Genomic DNA, 23,173 nt, shown 5'->3' with positions numbered 1-23,173 from the left:
GCAATAAGCATACTTATTTTTTAAAAACGAAAAGGCGTTTCTGTCAGGTACTGTGGCGCAAATTGTGCTTTTCTTGAAAGTCAAAGTGTCAAGTACAGATTTGAACTTTTGTTTTGTATTACAGATGCAGACGACTCTGTCACTCACTGTATAGTTCTGTGTGTTTTTATTTACTTATTTATATATATTTATTTTTGAGTGCTGTGACCGTGGTGTTGATTATTCTGGGGAAAAAAAGACAGCCGATCGTGGTTGGAGCTACTCCGTTTGATTCCCAACTCTGGCTGTGTAGTACCCTTTAGCAAGGTACCTACTCTAAAATTACTCCAGTAAAAATTACCCAGCTGCATAAATGGGTAAACAGCTGTAAATACCTTAACATTGTAAATGGCTTTGGAGGAAAGCGTCCGATAAACGAGTAAATGGAATGTAAAAGTAAAACTGCAATACAAAGATTGGCCATGAGAGGGCATCTCATAACGAGAACCCTTGTTCCCCGTGGACATAATGTACGGTACATGATTTATTAATAGCGAATGAAATTGTACTACTGTTCGCTTCCGCGAGTTTAATTTGAGAATCTTCCTTAAAAACACTCATATGTGAATACAAAAAGACATTTCTTAAACACAAAATCCAAGATCCGCCTTTCGCCTTCAAAAATCACAGAGAAATAATTATGATCGTAAACCGGTATCTTGTGGGCTTTAGTGATGTTGGTCCTTAGTCCAGATTTGTGGGGACACCAAGAAGCCGGTTTCCGGAGGAGCCGAGGGCTAAAACGAGCCGGGTTCAGACCACAGGTGATTCCGGATGCGTGCGGCACATCTTTCGGCCCGGTTATGTAAGCGGCCTCCCCCCCCCCACCTCCATCTCCATCTCCACATGGTGCGGCAGGAAGCCCAGGCCCATCTGGGATGCTACAGCCTGGCAGAAGGTCAACAGTTGGTACTCCCCCAGTGCTCCCTTGAAAATATTGCTTGCTTATATATCCATTTTTATTTGACATTCTTTTCCCTTCGGTAGCTTGTAAGAACAGACTGAGCAGAAGAAGCACAGAAAAGCTTCAAAGATAAGCAATGCTCTCAGGCCTTTATGTAGAACATTTATTTAGAGCAGATGGCTGTAGATGCAGTCACTGCAAGCACACAACTGATCTGCTGCCAGTCACAGTAGGTATCATACAAGTCAATGGCAGAACGTCAATTCCACACACAAAAGTACAGCCTGCACGGACCGGGCTCTTCCAGGGTCGCTGCTTTTCATCTTTCCATTTGTACAGGATAAAAAATAAACTTTTCTCTTTTTTTTTGCTTTTGAACAAGACAATACCTTTCTCCAAACTATATTTACTTTCCTTTTTTTTGTTCTGATCATTGTATTCTCAAATATTTTCCCATCTAGGAAATGAATAATAATAAAAGCAAACTAAAGTTTTTTTTTTTTTAAAAAAAAAGGAAAAATTTTGTTTTTTTTTTTTTGTTTGCGGCAACATGAAAACATCCAGCTATATACATGGATGCAATACCGTGGCGTGGGGAATGCATAGCTCTTGCGCGTTGGAGAGGATCCCTGTAAGGGCAGGGAGTAGGACCGCCACCGACGCCATGGAAACGAGACGTTCCCGGTCCACTGTGGCCCTCCGCAGTCAGAGGAACCTGTGGTCAGAACTCGAGCGGTCGACAGGCCGGACAGGCAACGTTCATTTGGCGGTCAGTCACAAGCATTCCTGAACCACACCCGTGGTCTGTTTGCAGCCTTTTGAATGTGGTCACCAAGAGTTCAGCTCATGAAATACATAGAAACCTCCTTAAAACACCTGTCATAGTTGAACAAATACAAATTTAAAGCAAGGCACGTATGTATATAAAAAACGACATTGCATAAAATACAAAGACCTCTATAAGGACTCATGCAGTGACTGCTGTACAGCTAAACATACAACTGCACAAAAGCTCCCGATTAAAAAAAATTAAATGACACTTCACAACTTTCTGCAATGTATACAAGGAGTAAATTAGAGCTCCGTTCTCTCCTGTGTCCTGTAATTCAATTTGAATAACCTAATGCCTTCCTGGATGGTTTGTCTTTAAATACTTCATTTAAACTTACGTACTTCAAATAAATTAAACACCAATTTTAGTATTACTTTGTCGTCAGCTATCTATAAAAGCGAAAAGGAAGCTTTGCAGATGGTCTGTGCAATGACAGTCGGAAAATCTGGATTTATTGAAAGAAAACAACATGAAATGTTAAACATTGTTATTTGGAAGTCACGCTCAGCGGTCAACGGCTCCCTTTGGTCTAATGCCTACACCCGCGCCTCGTCGGCTGAAGACTGACCCCGGAGCTTCCTGTCAACAAAAGCGATGCTGTCAGGGATTGTCATGGCAACGCTGGAAATGGTTGCGGCAGAAAAACCACGTGGAAGGAGCAGGCATTTATAGCGGCGGTAGCGTCTGAACTGTATTGCCAGGATGGTGAGGACTCAGCTTTGCTAGAGCTCCATGGTTTATCACAGTGTCTCCTGCGGACTGGTTGGCTCCAAAGCAAGATGCTGCAGAGCTCGATCGCGGCTGGAGACGGGCAGGAGCCACTGTGACAGCGTCACCGGAGACCAAAAGTGCAGAAAGTCAATCATCCTGGCCATATGGAAAGTGATTGTGAAAAGCCAAAGGTACAGGAAGTTAGTTCAGTTTTTCAGCTTTTGAACTAAGTGAAACAACGCAGGTATAGCAACCATGGGCGTTTGGGGGAGAGGTGTTCTGTAAAGAGCGAAGCAGCAGGAAACCAATATGCTCCTTAGTTGTTTCTTACATACTGTATAAACTAAAAGTAAACAGACCCAAAAGGTAATTTAAGATGGCCCGACTGCGGTATAAAATTGACTCTCGTTACGAGCTTTTCAGTCTCGTAAGTATAAACGGCGAACATACACACACGCGTAGACGCAGACTGAGACGCACCCATGCGTGCATGACCGGAAGAGGCGAAGCACCGTCACCTGACAACACTCGACGGTGCCAAACGGAGACAGCCTTTCACACGTCATGCAGGAATGCTAGATGAGCCAAACAAGGAGCGTAGGTGTACTGTCGGAGAGCAAATAAGTTTGTGTTACGGCCACCTGCTCTGCGAGTTACTGCATCTCACCTGTCTCTCGATCCCGCTCAAGTAAGGAAGAGGAGAAAAGATTGTGCTTGTTCGGGCGGCCGTCTCCTTTCCGCCCGGCGGCTGCAATATGTCGCGGCAGGGCTGATGGGAAGTGTGCGCGGGAGGGGTGGATCGAACAGTAACGCAAACCCCAGGCGACCTTGACAGAACTTTTTTTTGTCCCCCTCAACAGCCTCACTCAATGTGTTTGCCTTCCGCTCCGGTTCAAAGGTCACCCCGCCGAAATGCGGGGGGCCGTTTCCTGTAAGAAGGCGACAGTCTGGCGAGGTATCGCAGCCCTGGGTGGGCCTCTAGAGACGCACCCTCGGACTCTATCCCCTCCTCGAGCCTGTCGGAATGCATCCGGGCAATAACTGGGATGCAGCGGTGGCTGGGTGTGAAGCCACGTGGAAGCCCATGTTGTTCAGATGCAAAAAACGGTGACGGTGACTGGAATCAACATGGCTGACAGGGATCCGGTCAACAGGATAGAGGCCCAGGTGCCATCCTGCTTTTGGTCGTATTAAAAAAAAAAAAAAAAAAAAAAAAAAAAAGCCTTGATTCTGAGTCCACACAGCTGATTTGACACCACACTTGTACCATTTAGCAAAAAGGTCAAATAAAAATAATATTTTAATATATTTTTATATTTATATTTATATATATTACTATTCCATCTAATGCATGAGTCTCACCATGAGATTATTTTTCTTAAGATATTAAGTTCTTTCTTCATGCTTACGATGCAGACATACCGTATAGTTAATTTTTCATTGATTCTGTATGGTAGCATAACTCGTTTTTACAATAGCCGTAATAATCCAACGTTACAGAAAAGAAAACAAAGAACGGCTGGGATTCCTGCGGGGGGAAACACCCTCACTACCCCTCCAACTCTGTTCTGCCCTCAAGGTCTCGGACTCGGAGTTCGCTTTTGCCCTACCCTGAGGTAATTTCTGGGGGCGAGGGGGCAGGATAGTCGTTTGTGCAAACGGACAGGGAGCACAGCATGGAAAAGACCGGGGAAGGGAGAAGTGGTGTAGGTGAGCGAGATGATGTAGGGAAGGATGATTTAGGCTTTGTTTCGAGGGTTCAGGGGGTAGGGGTGTGGGGTGCGGGGTGTGCGGTGTTAGGGGGTGTCCCTTGTGCCCTTATGCCCTGACAGGGAGCCCTGAGGTGGTTCTGCGGTGGGCGCAGGTCACGCCCCTCACTCCAGCATGGCGTCCAGTTGGTCAGCCAGGTCATCAAACATGCTGCCGATATCATCCAGAATGCTCACGGTGCTCTTCTCCTCCGAGGCGGCGTTGCTGGGAGACAGGCAGAGATTCGAGTTAGGCTTCCCTTTGCCGGCAATCTCGCAACCTGCAGTGGAAGTTAGCTGTATGAACGTGTGTACGTGTGTACGCATCACTCACTCTTTGAGACCGTCCTCCTTTCGGATCTTCTCCTCTACAGCCTGCAGGGCCGCTGCCAGCGAGGCGCTGGTTTCTTCCAGCCGCTGCTGCACGGCCTCAACTCCCCCACCGCCGTCCAATGACACCCCGCTGATGGAGGAACGTGGGGGCTTGGCCGGCGGGGGCGTCGGTGTAGGCGTGGGGATGGGAGCTGGGGCGGGTGGTCCAGGGGGCTGGGAAGACTGGGGACTCTGTGATGGAGGGGTGGGCGTGCTGGCAATCCGAGCCACATAGGGAGCACTAGAGAGCCCGGGGGTAACACCAATGCCATGAGGGATGATGTGCACTTTGGATGGCTTTGGTGCTGTTGGAGGGGGAGCAGGCTTCGGTGACACAGGCGGGGGCACTCGTTTCACCTCTGGAGAGAGAAGGAGAAGGGCAGTCAAGATCAAGAAGAAGTGGCCCTTTGGACCAATAGGGGGCACAGTGGATAAGATGCGGGACATGCAACATGAAGGCTACAGGTTCACGGCAGCGCCCTGCCACTAAACTTGAGAAAGAGTATGAAAACAGGGCGGCACCTGGGCTCTCCGGTCCCGGCAATGGCACGCTCTTGGACGAGCTTCCACTACCGCCCTGCTTCTTCAAGTGGTGGGCCAGAACCGGCTTGGGAGACACTGGGGGCTTGGCAGGTTTGCGGATTTCTGGAGCCTGTGAGCCCAGATCTAAGCTGTCCCTATGGGGGGGGGGCGCTTTCCTGACACTCCCGGGCCCACGCAGGTTCTGTGACGGCCACCTCGGATATGGGCCGCCTCTTTGTAGTGACTGTACCGTTCTGGCAAGGGGCCGGTACTGAGACGGGGCCGTCCTGCGGCTCTTCCTCCGAGTCCTTGTCTCGGCTCTTGGGCCGCCGCTTGACAGTACTGGACTCTATGAGCTGAAAGCGCACGCCCTCGCCTTGCGACCGGGCACGGGATGAGCGCCTCAATGCGGTGTCAGCGTTGGACGACTCCTCTTCTTGGGGTAGCACCATCTCATGACCATTTTCTCCCTTTCCTTGGCGGCTTGGCTTCCCTTCCGCCTGGATCTTTTCAGGCTGTGGTTCTGGCTCAGTTCCCGCCTCCCGTGGACCTTTCTCTCGCCGAGCGGCTGCCACGAGCTCTGTCACCGGCCCGCTGATCGTCCTGCGCCGGTTCACCACCTCGCCATCCAGTCCGATGGCATCGCGTGGCTTTCCTCCTCCCTGAACAGCTGGGTGCGCTTGGTCTGGGTGTACCTGCGAGGATGGACACCTTCAGTATGTGACCAGTAGAGGATGCAGGGCTTAATGTTTAAGGTCACACACAACCAGCATATTTGATATACATTTATTCATTTGTCTGACACTTTTGTCTAAAGCAACTCACATTGTTAAGCTACTTACTGTTATTTACCCACTTATACAGCAGAGTAATCTTTATCGCCACTTAAGGGTAAGTACTTTGGTTAAGAATACTATAGTAGGAGGCAAGATTTGACCCAGGGTCCTCTGAGCACTACACCACTTGCTGCCATACAGACTCTATCAAAGTCATAAGCTGTACATGCACAACTGCCTCGAGCACCTGCAGAAAGTTCTGTCCAACTGGAGACTTCTGCATGACCCGAGCCTTCGCTCCTCCACCGATGGAGGACATCTCCAGCATGGCGGCGATGCTGCGGACACTTCCAGCACTGCCTGTGTCCACGGCGCCCCCCAGATCACTAGCACGCCGCTGCGGGCGGTAGTTGACATCCAGCAGGGCACCGCTGGGCCGCGGTTCCTCCTTGGGTTCGTCGCTCAGGTTGGTGCTGGATATGGCTGAGCTGGAGCGCTTGGGCGGTGGCGGCGGGGGGCCCTTCTTCCTAGGCCGGGCAAAAGAGTGGCTGCGGTTCACGTTCTTGTCTGCCTGGCCAGGGCTGGAGGCGGGGCTAGGGGTGCTGCGGCCCATTCCAGGGTGCAGGCCCCCATCGGGGGTCCCCGCTTGCTCTTCGCTGTCCGAGGCTGCGTGGCGACTCAGGCTGCGAGCACGTCTCTGGGACTGACCCTGCACAGACTCATCCTCTTCCGGAGGTAGGCACAGCAGTGGTACCGTGGCAGGGGCGGTGCTTGGGGCAAGGCTCGGGGGAGGGGCCACCTGGCTGTCTTGGCTTTCCGTGTGAACTTTGCCACGATGGGTGGGGGACTGTGGGACGACGGGGAGTGATGTGGGCTGCTCAGTGGGCATCACAATAGCGTGGGGGGTGCCTTTCCCCTTGGACTGAGCAGGGCCTGTGCTTTGAGGAGAGGAGGGCTTCACCTTGGTAGGTGTCTGAGGAGAGGTGTACTGTCTCTGCTTTGCCTGCGCTGATGGGACACTGACCCTGGAGGTGCCCTGGCTGCTCTGCCGTGAAGATCGTGCCTCCTTCTTCGGGGGGCCTGTCATGATGCCGGCCTCCTCCTGACTCCGGCTGGTGGCGGAGCGTGCCCGTGCCTTGCCTTCTGTCCCCTGCTGGCGGTCAACAGGTGCCAGGGCAGCTTGGAGTTCGCCGCTCAGCTCGCTGTCTTGGAAGGTGGTAAGCTTCGGGGAGACCCCCCCTCCAGTGTCGGGGGGAGGACTCTGGATGGCCATGATCTCGGCAGATTGGGGTGCCTTCTTCTTGCGCCCCTCTGGGCCTTTCTGGAACTCGGCCAGCTTCTTCACCGCCAGCATCAGCTTCTTCTGGTGCCCTGCAAGGTTAGGGTTAGAGACTTCAGAGTCACTCATGCTTTTATTTATGTTTATTACAAAATCTGGGATATAACATAATTTTTTAAACCCCTTTTTTTAAATCAAGGGATAAAATTTTAAAAGTTTCTTTCAGGCTGCGAGCTGGCAAGAGACAGCACTGTATGTCACAACTGCTACAGTTACATAGCATGGTTAACAGTATTAATTTAAACAATTTAAAGAGATGCATATTTGAAATTTGCTAGACTATCCCCTTAATTTTAAACTGATGTAGCCCTTATCATTGTTGCAAAAATTAAAACAAAACATTGTACACAAAGTTGTTTATTATGCACGTTTCAGCTGAAGGCTGTCCGAAAAAGTAAGTCTTCTACATATAATGAAACAAAGTCACACTCTAGTCATTTCTGCAGTTTGGAATTCACAGCTAGCTGCTATATTCTCATTTGCTTCAGCGTAAACTATTATGTTTAATTTTTTGCCTGCAGTATGTGCGCAAAGATTCGCATACACTTGTGACAGTTTTGTTTCACTGCTAAAATATTAAACTTACAATAAATGTAACTTAAATCAATAATAATTATGTTAAGTACTTTAGCACTTGTTCTGGCGGTACCAAACGAAATTTAATGGAGACCGAATCTGAAGTAAAGCTATACGTTATCCATAGCTGTTTAGATTTTTACGATAGCAAGGCCTGAGATAATTGGCATGCGTTATAGCCCAGTACACGGTGGTGCAGCGGGTTGGACCGGGTCCTGTTTTCTGGTGGGTCTGGGGTTCGAGTCCCGCTTGGGGTGCCTTGCGATGGACTGGTGTCCTGTCCTGGGTGTGTCCCCGCCCCCTCCAGCCTTACGCCCTGTGTTGCGGGGTTAGGCTCCGGTTCCCCGCGACCCCATATGGGACAAGCGGTTCAGAAAGTGTGTGTGTGTGTGTGTGTGTGTGTGTGTGTGTATAGCCCAGTACATACATACATTTATCTATCTCTCTATATATCTGTCCAGAGAAACTTGGTGTGGGTGTCTTGCTCAAGGATACTGCAGAAGGTGAGATGCAGAACACGAGTCTTTTAAATCCAATGACAGTGTCTCTAACCACTCCTCTACCTGCTGCTACCCAAGTGAAGGTATGGAGGAAATGTGATGTCTCCCGAAGAAACCGACCGCGGTGTCTCTTTGGCACAGCTGCAGAGACGCCACCCCGTCGCTCGCACCTCCCTCCATCCCTTACCGAGCTTCGTGATGCCGATCTCCTGCAGGTCCTCCCAGGTGATGTTGGCAATAAAGTCGATGTTTTCATAGCCGTTCTGCACCAGCACCTGGTAGTACTGGCCCAGGCCGACCATGGAGAGCCACTCAGCCAGGTCTGCCTGCAGGCCACCCATGGGTTCCACAGAGGCAACAACAGAAGCAAGGAACCTTGGATCACAATGATGTAGCTAGGGTGTATCAAAATGTATTCTCACCCTAAGCACAAATAATGTGATATGAGCTCTGCCTCCCTGCAGTGGGAGGAGCCTAGCCAGCCAAACACACCTGTGCACCTGAACCCGAGAGTGACTTCTTGTTGACCTCACTCTACAGAGAGGTACCCGGTTTGAGGAACACATCGCATAACTGTGTGTCTGCACTGTTGAGTTATTGCTCACAGGTTTGTGGTCCATGTGCCACTCGATGCTGCTCATCTTGCTGATTTCTGAGGTCATCTTCTTGCGGTGGCCTGGTTTGGTCACTCCGATGGCGGTCAAGTCCTGAAAGATACGCACATCACCCCCCCCCCCCTTTTTTGTCAGAGCCAATCTGGTGGAGTGTTTCTGTCTGCGCGCACAAACACCTGACAAATGCTGCAGCGGGACACGCAAGAAGCGAGTCCCTTCGACAAAGCAGAGGTGGACTTGCAAAGGAAACATGAGCCATGGCGATTGTTCAAAGATGAAATTAACGTAAAAACATGAAAAACAGCAAAACGAGGGTTACTGCGACAAAAAAAAAAAAAGAAGCATGTGTTGTTCTGGAGCACCTTAACCTCAACTGCATTGGTCAATTTCAGGTTGAACATATTAGCACTGCAGGAAGGAGCGGTGCTGACCGGTGACCTATGACCTTTAACCCTGTCAAGTGCTCTTAATATTAGCGGAATAAAAACTCCCACGGTCAAACAGTAACTGTAAAGTCTGGGCAATGAGTGTCATGTGTGGCATCTAAGTGTCCAAATCCTCATTTTTCAGGTGAGAAGGGTGTGTCTTAACAACGCAGCATAAGCATCAGCGTACTGGAGCTAACGGCACCCACAAGGGTTCCAGCAAAACACAGCTAATTCAGCATAGACATTGCACCAGAAGGCCTTGCCGGCTGAGTCTGAGGTGCGAGGAGGAAAAGGTGGGGCAGGGTGCTGTGGAACGGGGAAGCTTGGCGTCGTAGGGGTCTGTTTGCGGGGTATGTGCGGATGAGAGGTGAGGCATCCGCGTCTTAGGGCCGTGGGGTGTATAGGATTCGGCAAATCAACACGAGCACAAAACATCAGCTCATTTTTGCAAAGAAAGACCAGCTTTTGTGTGGAAACTGCTCCAGTCAGTAAATTCAAGCTACGTGATGTGATTTTCCGTCATTAAACACCGGCTACAAACACGTCTTAGAGGGAAGGTCTGTGACTCAGTTTGTCGCCTTTACCGCCAAGTCACAGTCAGTAAAAGCGTCGAAATACAGATGTTCCACCATGTACAGGTTGTTGAAATGCAAGAAATACATTAAAAAAATACACTAATACTTTTATTTTGAGCTACATTCAAATTAAACCTAATTTGGATCGACAAAAGATAACCGCATAGCCTGTACAAACTCCCGTTCAATGCAGATTTCTGCCTATAAACACATGTAGCTCCCCTCATCTCGTTACTGATCATCAGCACTCGGGAACACCAGACGGGAGGTGGAAATGCTGTAGGCAGCCTGCTATAAAAGCCAGTTGAATGAATCCATCCCGCATTCCAAGCATCTAAAGTCTGCTTGAAGCAAAACAAACAAAAACATTTTAATAAAGAAAATACAATTGAAAATAAAAGAAAATGTGTGTATCTTTGAAAATTTAAATTAGAAATTTTGTAACTCGAATGTTTGTAATACAAGGACCCAGTGCAGTGACTTAAATCTGTGGATTGCAGAGCCCGTAGCCCTCACAAGGCATCGCTGCCCTCCCGTGGTGCAGGGCGTCAGGGACAGGGGTCTCGAGGGATCAGCTAGGGCGCGGTCTTACCTCGGCGGTCATTTGGCTAATGGTGAACATGTCATAGCCCTCGCTGATGAAGTTTGGTGCGTAGACTTGCAGCTGAAATGCACTCAGCCATTCGAGTACAGCATCTGCACTCTAGAAGAGAACATACGTGGCATTCTGTCACTAAGTCCAGAGAGCCGATCCCAGAGAGGGTCTTCCGGAGGGTGTCATCCAGAGGCCATGGGCCAGCTTGATCGCTCCTCAGCACCTGGGCATTCTTCACGTCACGTACATCAGTCACCTTATGTGTCTGCAAAAAGCGATTGGCTGTTGGCAGCAGTAGCGTTGTGTCGATGTGTCCACTAGAGGGCTACAAACCCATCACTGGTGGTGTTTCTGTTTCGAGTATTGGATCGTGGATTACGTGTGTAGTCTGTTGAGGATTCTGTTGCATGTAGAGATGTATTACGAATCAAGAACCACAGACGGCGAGGTGCCACACGTGACCTGACAGGTTGTCCCACGGCACCGCAAGATTTACATGCGCTTAGATATATAGATGGATAAGTGGATAGAGGAATAGGCAGATAAATAAATAGATATTTTATTGATCCTAGAAGAAATTGTATAAGGTTACAGTAACTGCTGTAACTGCTGCTGCACATGGCCGAATGCAAATCGATTCTGAAGCAGTGCTTCTCCACACTTTTGCAAACAGCATGCGAAGTGGGAGAAGACTGAGAATAAAGACCTCGAAGGCTTGATGCCCTGACACTCTCTCCCACGCAGGAAGCTAAACTCGTACATCCTGCCAAACAAATCTCTGTCATTGCTGTAACATGCCATGGCATGGCTCTGCAGTCAGGTTTTCAGATCTTTTTCACACTTGTGATTTTTCTCCATACTGGGTGCTAACAGTCCAGTGGCACGAGGAGCTGTATCCGCTGTGGAAAGCTCCGGAAAGTAGTGCCATCATGGACACTGATGTCACATGGGTTGGCACACCTACATGAAAACTACACTGACCTGCTTTCTGTCAACCCAAAAAAAAAAAAAAATCAGTTGAAGCTATCGTTTGCTCAACTCTGGACCCTGCACCAGGACCCAAATGTTTGTGGTCTGAGGGCAAGAGCTGATCATGAGCAAACAATAACAGCAGCAAATGAAGGAAAGTCTTATGAATGGCACATGAAGCAGAAAATGAGCAGACCGAAGCAGAGCCAGAGTCATTTTTGACCTGCGTCATGCACACGGACCCTCTCAGACACCCTGAGAGAATTAGCTGTCAAGAGCACAGTCAGGGATGGGCTGCGTTTCAAACACACGTGATGCCCATCCGAACCACTCCCCCCCTTGCAGGTAATATACTCACCGTCTCCTGGCGGCACCCAAATATCCGCAGGACAGATATGGCCAGGTGGGAGGAGAAGCAGCGGGACAGCATAGTAGCAGCCTCCACGACCCACCGGAAAGAAGCTGAGAGTGTGGGTCTGCAAACAGTGGTCTTACCTTCCCGTCGGAAGGCACCTCCCCCTTTCTCTCGCCCCCGTGTGGCTGCTGCTCGTGCAGTGGACAGCTTGAGGAGCCCTGGCTGCGTGACGACAGGGCTTTGGTGACAGAACACACACATACACACACACAAAGGTCAGATGGTTCCACCTGGTGGCCTTCTCACTAATTACAGCTCTGCTCCCAGTTGAAAACGCTCAGGTCAAGGTTGCTCATGGTCGGTTACAAGACCTGTCTCATGTTACATTTAAAGGGCTGTTCAGGAGAACCAGTGTGGTACCACACTGGTCTGGTGTGGATGGGGTCACACTGGCATCTTCTCCAGGGTAAGTGTGGGCACATAAACACTGGTCAGAACACTTGTTTCCTCTGGGTTTTGAAGGGCTGCACTGCAGGCAGGGTTGGTGGTTGTACTTGTATGGTAATGGGAACATAGTCACAGACGAGTGTGTGTGTGTGTGTGTGTGTGTGTGTGTGTGTGTGGGTAGGTGTAGGCAAGTACATGCAGAGTGGTACCTGTGTTCTGCTCCAACGATTTGGACTGCTCCAGCAGGTGTTCCTTAGCTTTCGTGGACTGAGAGAGCACGGTGGCCAAGAGCTGCAGCCGGAAACACATCCACACACGTCCGTGACTAACGCAATTAAATAAGTGACGTGTTCAGTAAACATAAATGAACACGTAGACCAGAGCCGTGGAGGATGTCCTATACTGAGCCTGAATGTGACTGTTAGCTGTAAGAATGTAACAGATGGTGCTGGAGGATGCACTACCTTAACGCCCTCTGCCTGGGCGTGCAGGGCTTGCGAGCTGCTACCGGCACTCTGGCCACTCCCCGACGATCGCGCGCTCGCTACACTTCCAGAACTGCCCACACTGCTGCGATCGCCGACTGGAACACGGAAGACAACGGTGTTAGAAGGCTGCGGGTCATGACACATGGGACACGAGGAGTGTAATGCACTGAAAGCGACACTGAACGCAGACTGAGACCACGTGAGTGAAAGGATGGGTGCAGCCCACACAGTCCCAGACTCCCAGAGTGCACCTGGCAAGCGGGGCAATACTGTTCTCAGAGACCTGGGCCCTTAGGGCTGCGGATGGCCCCAAAGCCAATGGCAGGGTGTTGGCGTGGAGGCCGTGGCTTCCATCTCTAATCGAGTGATATCGGGTTGGAGCTGGGCACGCATATGGAGATAGATGGCTTTTTGCAATGGATGCCCAGCTACAAAAGAGGGGCGCTGGGGGCAGGGGATGGAAGGGATGCTGCCCAGCTGTTACCTGCGGTGGGCTTGCGCAGCACCCAGATCTCCTCGCTGGCGCTGCCCTGTGGGCCGGTGGTGGGAGAGGGGGAGCCATGGGGACTGGAGTCTGAACCTCGGGAACCTTCAACACAAAAACCAGCGTTAACAGCACTGGCGAGGATTGGTGGGGGGCTGATTCATCTCGGACTCATCCTGACCCCCGCAGCCTTGGGGCATTCAACACACTGGTCTGTGGGGGAGTACTGGGGGCAATTTAATGCCTCTTGGACAGTGCCACCCTCCACAAAGGACCTTTGTTCGGCGAATACACCTGTTATTACCCTGGCAGCAGGTACATGTAGATCTCTGGAACTGTCTGTGACTTTCACATACGACACATATATATGCATATATGTATATATGTATATACATGCAGACTCTCACACACACACGTACATATATGAGTACATAGATTTACAGTAAGCATACATCATCAATGTGCGTATTTCCCTATATGCATATATATGCTTTGACATATGCATAAAGTTAAATTACACTGGCTTCTCGTCATACGAACACAACTGGGACCAGTAGTCTAAAGTCACTTTTACCATTGTCTCAATCAGTAGAATAATGATGATTATTAAATGTCCTTTGATTTATTATTATTTTTATTTAAAATGCTTTAAATTTTTTGATATAGCTGTAAACGAAAAGGGGGTGCAGCGGCGTAGCAGGCTTGGCCAGGTCCCACTCTCTGGTGGGTCTGGGGTTCAAGTCCTGCTTGGGGTGCCTTGTGATGGACTGGCACCCTGTCCTGGGTGTGTCCCCTCCCCCTCCAGCCTTGTGCCCTGTGTTGCCAGGTTAGGCTCCGGCTCGCCGTGACCCCACTTGGGGCAAGAAGTTTCAGACAGTGTGTGCGCAAATGAAAAAAAATTAAGAAATTTTGATATTTTACTAACTTTGAGATAACAAAATCACAAATGAAAAAACATGAAAAAGACTATAAAAAAAATCTGCCATTTCAACAAATTCTTATTCAGTGCCAACTGTTGATTGATTCACCCCATAAACATGTGCAACATCCATCTTGTTGTTGATCACAGATGCTCAGGAAAACCAGACAGGAGCTGTGAATACCGTGGAAGTGAACTGAATTAAGGATGTTACACACTCCTGTTCCACTTGGGCGCTCTTTACTGCCATTTATTGGCTTGGAGGATAAACTCAGCTCACTTTTTCTCCACTACAGACAGAAATTTTAGAAAGTAGGTATAGGAAGAAAGCGTAATTAACAATACACTGGAAAATGTCTTTTTCAAAATTGGTAACTTGACCGTTTGTAGCATGAGAAGCCAGTGTTCATACGTATATGTATATATATGTGTGTATATATAATATATGTATGATCCATATGATCCATATGTCTATATATAATATATATAAACATATATGTAATCCTATCTAAACATTTAAGTATGAATTGCAGTGCATTACAAGACCATTCTACACTCAGAGTCTCCAGGTCGTCATAAACCTCGACATTGCGCTGAGTGGTTCATAAGCAACCTGGACACACAAATACGGAATGTACATCACATTAGCTTGGTTGCATCAATGGCGCACTCGAGTCCCACGAGCGATCTTACCTTCAGGGTCACAATATGCCTCAGTGTGCACTTGTACACGAGTGTTGTGAGTTTTCACGTGCCACTTTGCAACAGATCTGAGCGCCCTGACCTGGAACCTCAAACAGAACCTGAGCGGAATCCTCTTTGGTGCAGATCTACAGTGCTGAGAGACAGTGCTTGCCGTGTTCCGATTTTCTCTAATTTTGCAGCTTTTGAACATTGAATCTGTGAATCTGATCACACGTTTTTGTCAGTAGTACACGAATGAAGCCTGAGAGAGGAGAAGTGACACCGGTATAGTTTTTATGTCATGTCCTCTTATTCTCAGCGGAAAACGCCGAAATGTATAGTCAGAGGTGTAAAAAGCAATGAGTCCTTCACAATTAAATGGTTGTGCTGCCTTTAGCTGCAATGACTGCAACTAAACTCTTCCTGTAGCTCCTGATCAGGGACTCTCACGGTTGTGAAGGAATTTCGGCAGACTCCTCCACGCAGAACTGCTTTACCTCGGCAACATTTGCAGGTTTTTAAGCATGTAAAGCTATTTTCAGGTCTCGGGGCTTTGACTAGGCCATTCCGTAACTTTCATTTTTATGGTTTAAGTTTCTGAAAAGGATATTGAGCTCTGGCCCAAATCAGGCTGACTCTAATAATGGCCTTAACGAGGTTGATTTCACTGTCTTCCATGCCAAGGAAATGATGTTTTAAAAAGCACTGCTGCTACTTTTTCTCGTTCAGACTCCGCTCATGTACTAGAACAGCCAAAAAGATCCAGTCAAATGTAACATAAAACTGATGGAAAAATACAACATAAATAGTCAGCGGTTGGAAAGGGGGCAAATACTTTTTCACCACACTGTGGATTTTTACAGATCTGGTGAGGTACTGATCTGACCACTCAGCATCTGACAATAAAAGGTGACCAAGAAGGCCCCTGCAGTTGTGCCCTTTCATACCCTGTGCTGTTCATGAAAAAATACCCACCCAAATCGAATAGGCTGGAATCATGGCGGTGTGACCCTCACCTTTCTCCTTTTCAGTCTGGTTTGGGTTTTCAGCAGAGTAAACACAGAAGTACTTAAAACCACAATTTGTGTAATTCAACTGGACTCTGGGCAGATTTTAAGGAAAACGATGCTCATCGTGTGGGACATGCTGAGCTGCTGGGATTTGAAAACACGTGTTGACATCCTACTGACTCTCTGTTATAAATGACAAAAGCCGCCCTTCATCGGGACTCATCGGAGTACAGCTCTGCCTGCAGGGGTGGGGAAAGAGAGCTGGAAGAGGATGTCTGAGGACATGACAAATGCTGGTCCGTTTGCGTTGCTGATGAAGGCCATGACCATGGCTATGATGATGATGATGATGAAGACACAGGGAGGCGAGAGGAGGTAGAGACAACGACAGAGTGACAAACCACGACAGTAGTAGGTAATGCCCAGACAAATCTTTTGACAACCATCAGCCCCACGCAGACTCACACTGTATCGGAATGATTGGTAGGAGGGTTTGTGGCTAGGGCTGAGTGGGAGGGGGGCGTGCTCAACTCTTAAAAGCACACCACAGCCAAGGGTACCAATGACCCTCAGTGAGAAAAAGAGATAATTGTCTAACTAATAGTGCTTCATTTGGACTGTTGGGCCCAGAAGGGTGGGGGGTGGGGAGGTACCCTGAGAGTGAACCTTGGGGTACAATCAATGCCCGCACGGCAGACACCATATACACAGAGATGCAGGACAGATCACAAAAAATATTAGCTGCCAGTTCTGTAGTTATAAGTGCTTATACTATGAACAAGAGCCATTATAAATATATGTAAAATACGTAAGTGCACCGCAAGCTTTGGCGATTAAGTAAAATATCAAATTAACACAAGTCATAACGTGGTAAACAAGAACTCTCCTTCAAAAACTTAAAGGAATGTTTTATCTTTATTTAAAGAAACTTCTTTGAGGTCTAAGACAAGCATTTGGTGCCATCACAGCGGCGGCCCGAGTGAATTTCCTCTAAGGACTCAATAAAATAAGATTACCATTATTATCGTTATTAATTTCTATTGGAGGGACTCAAAATTCACCAAAGAGAGCAAAAAGTACTAAAAAAATACAGGAGGAGAGGCTCAAAGTGGGCTGGGAGCGGCTGGGTCCGTTATAAAAACATCCCTTCAAGTTTTGTGAACAATACTAGCAGCGATAACGTTAATAAGCAGTAATAACATGAGAGTGTTAATAATGTGGAGGCAGTGCCAGGCCTGTACCTTGTCCACCCTGCAGCTGTCCTGCGCTGAGTTGCGACCTGCTATAGCCAAAGGAAGTGAAAAGTGGCTGATGGGAATGTGGTGGCGGGGGTGGAGGCGGCAGCAGGGCATGATACTGATACGAGTCCCCGTTGACCACGGCGGGAGGGCCGCCCGCGGCCGCACAGAGCTGTATCTTTTGATACTGTTGAGTGCAAATGACTGTGTTCCATGAACCTGGGAGCGACAACACGACGAGACGACGACGACAAACAGAAAAAAACAACAACAACAACAACAAACAAACAAACAAAAAAAAGAAAGAGGTTTAAAGAGAGGGAAAAAACAAACCGAGGCGACACAAAATCAGTAAAAGCAACGGGTCAGAAGGGCCACTTCCTTTCCTACATTAATAATTCATCTTACTGGGATTTCTGTGCTGTGGTTGTGGATGGTCACATGTATATATGTCTACATTTATATATGCAGTGTATATATACACTGGCTCCTCTTACAAAAACAACTGGGATCAAAAGTCAGTTCATAACCCATTTTGTTCAGAACTTTAAAATCACTTTCACCATTTCAAAATCAATAAAAGCATGATGAAAGAGATGCCTCTTGGTTTGTTTATGGGTTAGGCTTTGTAAATTCAAGGATACAGCTGTAATAAAAACTTGCAACAGTTATTAATTATGTCACTTTGAGTTAATAAAAAACTGAATCAAAATAAAAATGTCTCCACTAACACCTATTTAATTCATTCCATGTGCAACCCTCCACTCCTTATTGACCACTAAGGAAGTGAGTTAAAGTGGTCCAAATTTAGTGTAGTGTTTGAATGTATTTTACTGCCATCTACTGGCTTGGAGGATAAACACAGGTTGCTGCTCAACAAACCAAAATTTTAGAAAATAATTAAAGACATTACCTCTAAAAACAAATAAATAAAAATGGAAAATGTTTGGACCTTTGCTAATTTGTTACCCTGCTGCTCATAACATGAGGAGCCAGTGTATTCATATATATCATTTAACTCCCATGTTTGGGGAGTGTGATGTTGGAGCTGCAAAGCAGGGTTTAGGGAATGAATCCAAGCAGTGTTGCCGTGAAGATTGTTCTGGAATGCTTACTGGCCCATGACTCTGACAGAAGGCGGGCCATGTCCAGATTGATGTCCAGTGGGATCGGTCGGAGCCCAGCCAGTGAGGGCGTCAAACTGCGAGGGAGGGTGTGGATTTGGGAAAGATGGGCAGTGGACAGTCAAGGCCAGTGGACACGCTTAAATGTGGGCAGTAGGTGATGCAGTAGTTAAGGAACCACCATGAGGACCAGAAGGTCATTGGTTCCTGTCCTAGCAGCATCTCTGCTGTGTAATGCTTAAGCAGGTGAGAATAAGGGCTTTCATTTATTCGTCAACTGACGTGTGAAACCCAAAAACTGAGGTCTGATTTTAGTGGGAAAGCAGAGCGTTGAGCCCCAGAAGTGTGTGCATAGCAGGGTGTGGTTAAAGAAACAAAACAGGTGGAATGACAGGCAGGAAATGTGGATATGCGGTGGAGCAGGGGTGTGGGCATGGTAAGGATGGAGACAGACAGCAAAACCAGGCCAGTCCCTCTCTGCCCTGCTGGAGAGTGGGGATGTCTGAAAGTTACAGCCACTCAAGTTCATCTCCCATCTGATTAGCATGATCCTGGTTGAACGCTGTGCGGTTAATGTGTCAGGTGGGTTGTTATCTTGCAGTTCCGAGGTTGTTCTCCCTTGTGTTCCTGGCCTTCATCTGTGTGATGTGCGCATCAAGACAAGTGGATTCTTCTACAGGAGTCAGAAAAAACTAGATAGTTGGATTTAACTGGGGGGGGTTTGAGGAAACCACTCAAGCATGCAGTCATCGATCCGTTCTGCCAGGGTGGGATGTCGGGGCAGATCTTCCATGTCACTCCTGATCGCTGTCCTTCCAACCTGGCCATTGAACCCGATCCTGGGGAGCGGAGACTCTTTGAACCCGTTCCAAGATCATCGGGGTCAAGCCAGCTTGACGAGGTGGCTGTTGTCCTGCTTGCAGTCTGCTGGAAGGCCATCTGCGCGCGAGTGTCAGCACTTCATTTGTTAGCATCCACAGCTAATTTCTAGAGCTTCTGGACCCAGTCTTCAGTGCCGATTCTCCGCTGATGGCTCAATTAATTTCAACCAAGCAGCGTGCGCACCACGTGGCTTATGGGATATTCCGCACCTTGCAGGGGGGAATGCTCCAGCCCTCTCGATCAATCGACGCAGCTGGCCAGTAGAAAAAAAGCCACCAATGCAATAGCCAACGGCAGCACGTGTTGTAGCAATAGAAGAAACAGCCACACGTGGGGACCATGGAAACAGGCTGAGCATCGAGGAGCCCCACTGAGTCCCTGTGTCATCTCAGGGGCCCATACGTTCTCCCACAAACCTTTCATGCAGTGAGCCTACTGACCCATTGTTATCCACCTTGCTGTCCTATTCTGCTTCTCCCAACTAACTTTGAATCAGCCTGCTCATCCTCAATTCCTAATTACATTAATAAATAAATACATATCCAGGCACAGTCTTTCAGTGATATGATTGGCCCCCCTGCTAATCCTGTGACAAGCTATTACAGCAGCCCTATGTCCCGATTGGATGTGCACAAGCAATATGCAAATCAGCAGAGCTGCACTCACCTCCTGTTTCTCAAACTTTCTCAGACCAGCAGCTTTGATCGAAATTAAGCAGCTTCTGAAAACAGAGCTATGAAAATAAAGCTAACAGTGCCTCAATAGGTAAAAATAGAAAAGTAAACTACAAAAAATGGTTACACATCATGTAAACCGCATGTTAACGTAACGGTCGGCTTAATTTCAGTCCTGTCCCTAACCCTTGTGCTCAGGATCTTCTCTTCTGCTCCATGGCTAATGAAAGCCTTATACCCTGTTTCAAAGAGATCATTCAAGCGGCGTTCCTCCCCGCACCTGCCCTCTTGCTGATCACCTCCACCACACTGGAGGGGAAGAAGCCCACTCGGTCGTTTCCTGTACGGTTGTCATGAATACATCCCTTCCACCGGCCATCGGGATGCTGCTCAAGGACCTTCAGGGAAACACAAGTGGGTCTAGTCAGTTACACACTTCTGGGAAATCTGAAATCTATGCACTTTAATATGCAGCAATGGAAGATGTTCAATGAACAGCGCTCTCTATAGGCAGACATCGTGAGCACATTAGTGTCACCACAACAACGTACAGCGACATTACAGTTAAGGGTGCCACTTTTTACATTTACATTTATTCACTTAGCAGACACTTTTGTCCAAAGTCACTTACAACGGATACTATGTAGTGTTACTAGTACACACACCTTATTCACCAAGGTGACTACACTGCTAGATACAAGGGGTCACTCATCCATGCATCAGTGAAACACACTCACTCCGTGACACTCACACACTATAGGGGAACCTGAACAGCATGTCTTTGGACTGTGGGAGGAAACCAGAGCACCCGGAGGAAACCCACGCAGACACGGGGAGAACATGCAAAATCCACACAGACTGAGCAGGGATCGAACCCACGTTCTCTTGCACAACCCAGGCGCTGTGAGACAGCAGCGCTACTCGCTATGCCACCGTTTAAAAAATGTTGTGCAAATAGGGAATTGTGTTTCATATGAGTGCGGAGGACAAGATGTGCTGCTGATTATCACGGTAAATTGTGTGCAGATGCTTTAGGCACATTGTGGTATATGCATTGTGTACAATGGGTATGGCCAGCAGCTCACCGTGATGACATCACCAGCCTTGATGCTGAGACTCGTCAGGTCGTAGTTGTTGCAGTAATCCTTCAGGCCCCTGACCTGCAATGTTGTAGACGCCTCTGTGCCAGGAGACACAAGTAAGCAAAGTGACGCGGGGAATAAAAACACAGGGAAACAGTTATACGCTGGTTTCTCAACATACAAAACACAAGTCAACCAAAATCAACTGTTTGTAATTTGTCATTTTTACAGCATATGAACTCAAAAGTCCCAGTCAACAGAAGCATGACAATAGAGACATCACTCATCTTATTCCTTGATACAAGTTCTGAAAAAATCTTCAATACTGCTGTAACGAATAGAAATACTTTTTGTTTCAATATTTAGATTAACTGTAAGCTAAATTTAAATGAAAACTATTGTAAAATGCCTGAACATAAAAATGTGACCGCCACAAACTCCTGTTAAATTCCAATTATTGACTGATTCAACCCACAAACATGTACAATGTTCGTCATTTTTTATTAATCACAAACACTCAGGGACACCAGACATGACCTGTAAACACTGTGGGACTGAGTTGAATTCCGGCTATCCCACACTCTTATTCCATTTGGGTGCTCTTTACTGCTACATGTCATCTTGGAGGGTAAACATATGTTACATTTACTCGTTTACAGTCAGAAATTGTAGACAATCAATAGGAAAATGAAATTTTAAATAAAAAAACTGGGAAATAAAATAGAAAATACAATTTGTCTACCTCAACTGTTTATAACATGAGTAGCCAGTGTACAGTGTACACGAACACAATTAAAGAAGGAGCAAGTACAGGTATGCACAGGTCCACCCCGGCTCCCTCTGACCTCTGAGCATCTGCTTGATTTCTTTGCTGGCCTGTGTGGCAGTGAACTGGTGCACGATATCCAGCGCCGTCTGACTGTAGGTGTTCCTTACAGACGCGTTGATGCCGCTCTGGGAGTCGTAAGGAGACGGACAACAAGCACATATTAGGCATTTCAGGAACACATGGATGATTTTTTTTAAATGGCATTTTTCTGTTGCATATTGTTTGCATTGTTAATTTTTGGCAAATTATGTGTACTGTGCCAATCCAACTCAGTGTTCCACAGGAATTCCAGGCTCCTGGGTCTGCCCATCCCTGCTTCAGCTCACTCACGTCGAGCAGCAGCCGCACCACGTCCGTCTTCCCGCAGAGGGCAGCCTCGTGGAGTGCAGTGCCCGCTTTCGTCTGCCGATTGATGTCGATGCCTGCTTGGATCAGCAGCCTATAAGGTAAGGAGCAGCACTTGGTGTGAACATCACTTAGTGGATGGGTTTGGTTCCACTGTCAAAGAATGTTTACCCACTTTTACCTGGACATTCACCCATTTAAAGAAGGCTCCCTTACTGGACTTTGACCCTGAACTCCAGGGCCTTAACCACCACTTCCCCTGCTGGCCAATGAACAGTATTTGCTGTGGAATCCAGAACAAGGCTGCTGATTCTCACACACATACATACACACACACACACACACACAATGTCTACAACCGCTTGTCCAGAGTGGGATCACAGTGAGCCGGAGCCTAATCCGGCAGCACAGGGCGCAAGGCTGGAGGGGGAGGGGACACAGCCAGGACAGGACGCCAGTCCGTCGCAAGGCACCCCAAGGAGGACTCGAACCCCTGACCCGCCAGAGAGCAGGACCCGGCCAAACCTGCTGCACCACCGCGCCCCCCCACTGCTTATTCATTTTAAATAAATATGGTTGGTTTGACTGCTTTGGACATAATTTATGCCGAGAGGAGAAACATGTAATTTGCTTTGGTGAATTGTATGTTTACACACACACACACACACACACACACACACACACACACACACACCTAGACACAGAACCAGCCGCTCCACATTTCCCTCAACTGCAGTCCGCTTTTACGTTCCAGAAGAATACAGGTACAAGTGGCAGATCTGCCAGCCTTTAACTATCATTAGTCAAGCCATTGAAGAGAATTAAACTATTACAGACAGATGAACTCTAAGAAACAACACAATCAAGCTGCAGAAATGGACGGAGCAGCATCATGTTGATTCGTATCTCGGTACGTTCTCACACTCTTCTGCACAGAGAGACAATGGCTCATGACGTATAGGTTAAGAACTTCAGGTTCGTTTCATGAAAGTGTGAAACCCTCTGGAAACATCCCTTAAGTAATATGCCAACTACCGGCCTTTCCTTTCTGAGCCTTCAAAACCTTTGGCATCTGCTCCAAATACTGCCCTTCCCAGAGAAACTACAGACTG

The 23,173-nt window shown here is 47.8% G+C and overlaps 1 protein-coding gene across 1 annotated transcript in view; it reads right to left on the bottom strand.

Annotated features, from left to right (window-relative positions):
- Positions 1–697: 697 nt before the first annotated feature.
- Positions 698–23,173, bottom strand: part of LOC108937387 (caskin-1-like) — a 49,427-nt gene continuing 26,951 nt past the window's right edge. The window contains 17 exon segments of the mRNA XM_029254203.1: positions 698–4,460; positions 4,569–4,965; positions 5,129–5,294; positions 5,296–5,823; positions 6,152–7,275; positions 8,507–8,645; positions 8,925–9,026; positions 10,529–10,639; positions 11,996–12,093; positions 12,512–12,593; positions 12,767–12,885; positions 13,275–13,379; positions 17,129–17,344; positions 20,086–20,203; positions 20,891–20,985; positions 21,733–21,841; positions 22,047–22,155. Of these exon segments, the coding sequence (XP_029110036.1) occupies positions 4,361–4,460; positions 4,569–4,965; positions 5,129–5,294; positions 5,296–5,823; positions 6,152–7,275; positions 8,507–8,645; positions 8,925–9,026; positions 10,529–10,639; positions 11,996–12,093; positions 12,512–12,593; positions 12,767–12,885; positions 13,275–13,379; positions 17,129–17,344; positions 20,086–20,203; positions 20,891–20,985; positions 21,733–21,841; positions 22,047–22,155 (3,718 nt within the window). The 3' untranslated portion in view covers positions 698–4,360.

The sequence above is a fragment of the Scleropages formosus genome, chromosome 8 (assembly GCF_900964775.1).
Source record: "Scleropages formosus chromosome 8, fSclFor1.1, whole genome shotgun sequence".
Classification (NCBI taxonomy): Eukaryota; Metazoa; Chordata; class Actinopteri; order Osteoglossiformes; family Osteoglossidae; genus Scleropages; species Scleropages formosus.
Note: the sequence above shows the minus strand (reverse complement) of the source record. Positions and strands in the feature narration are given on the sequence as shown.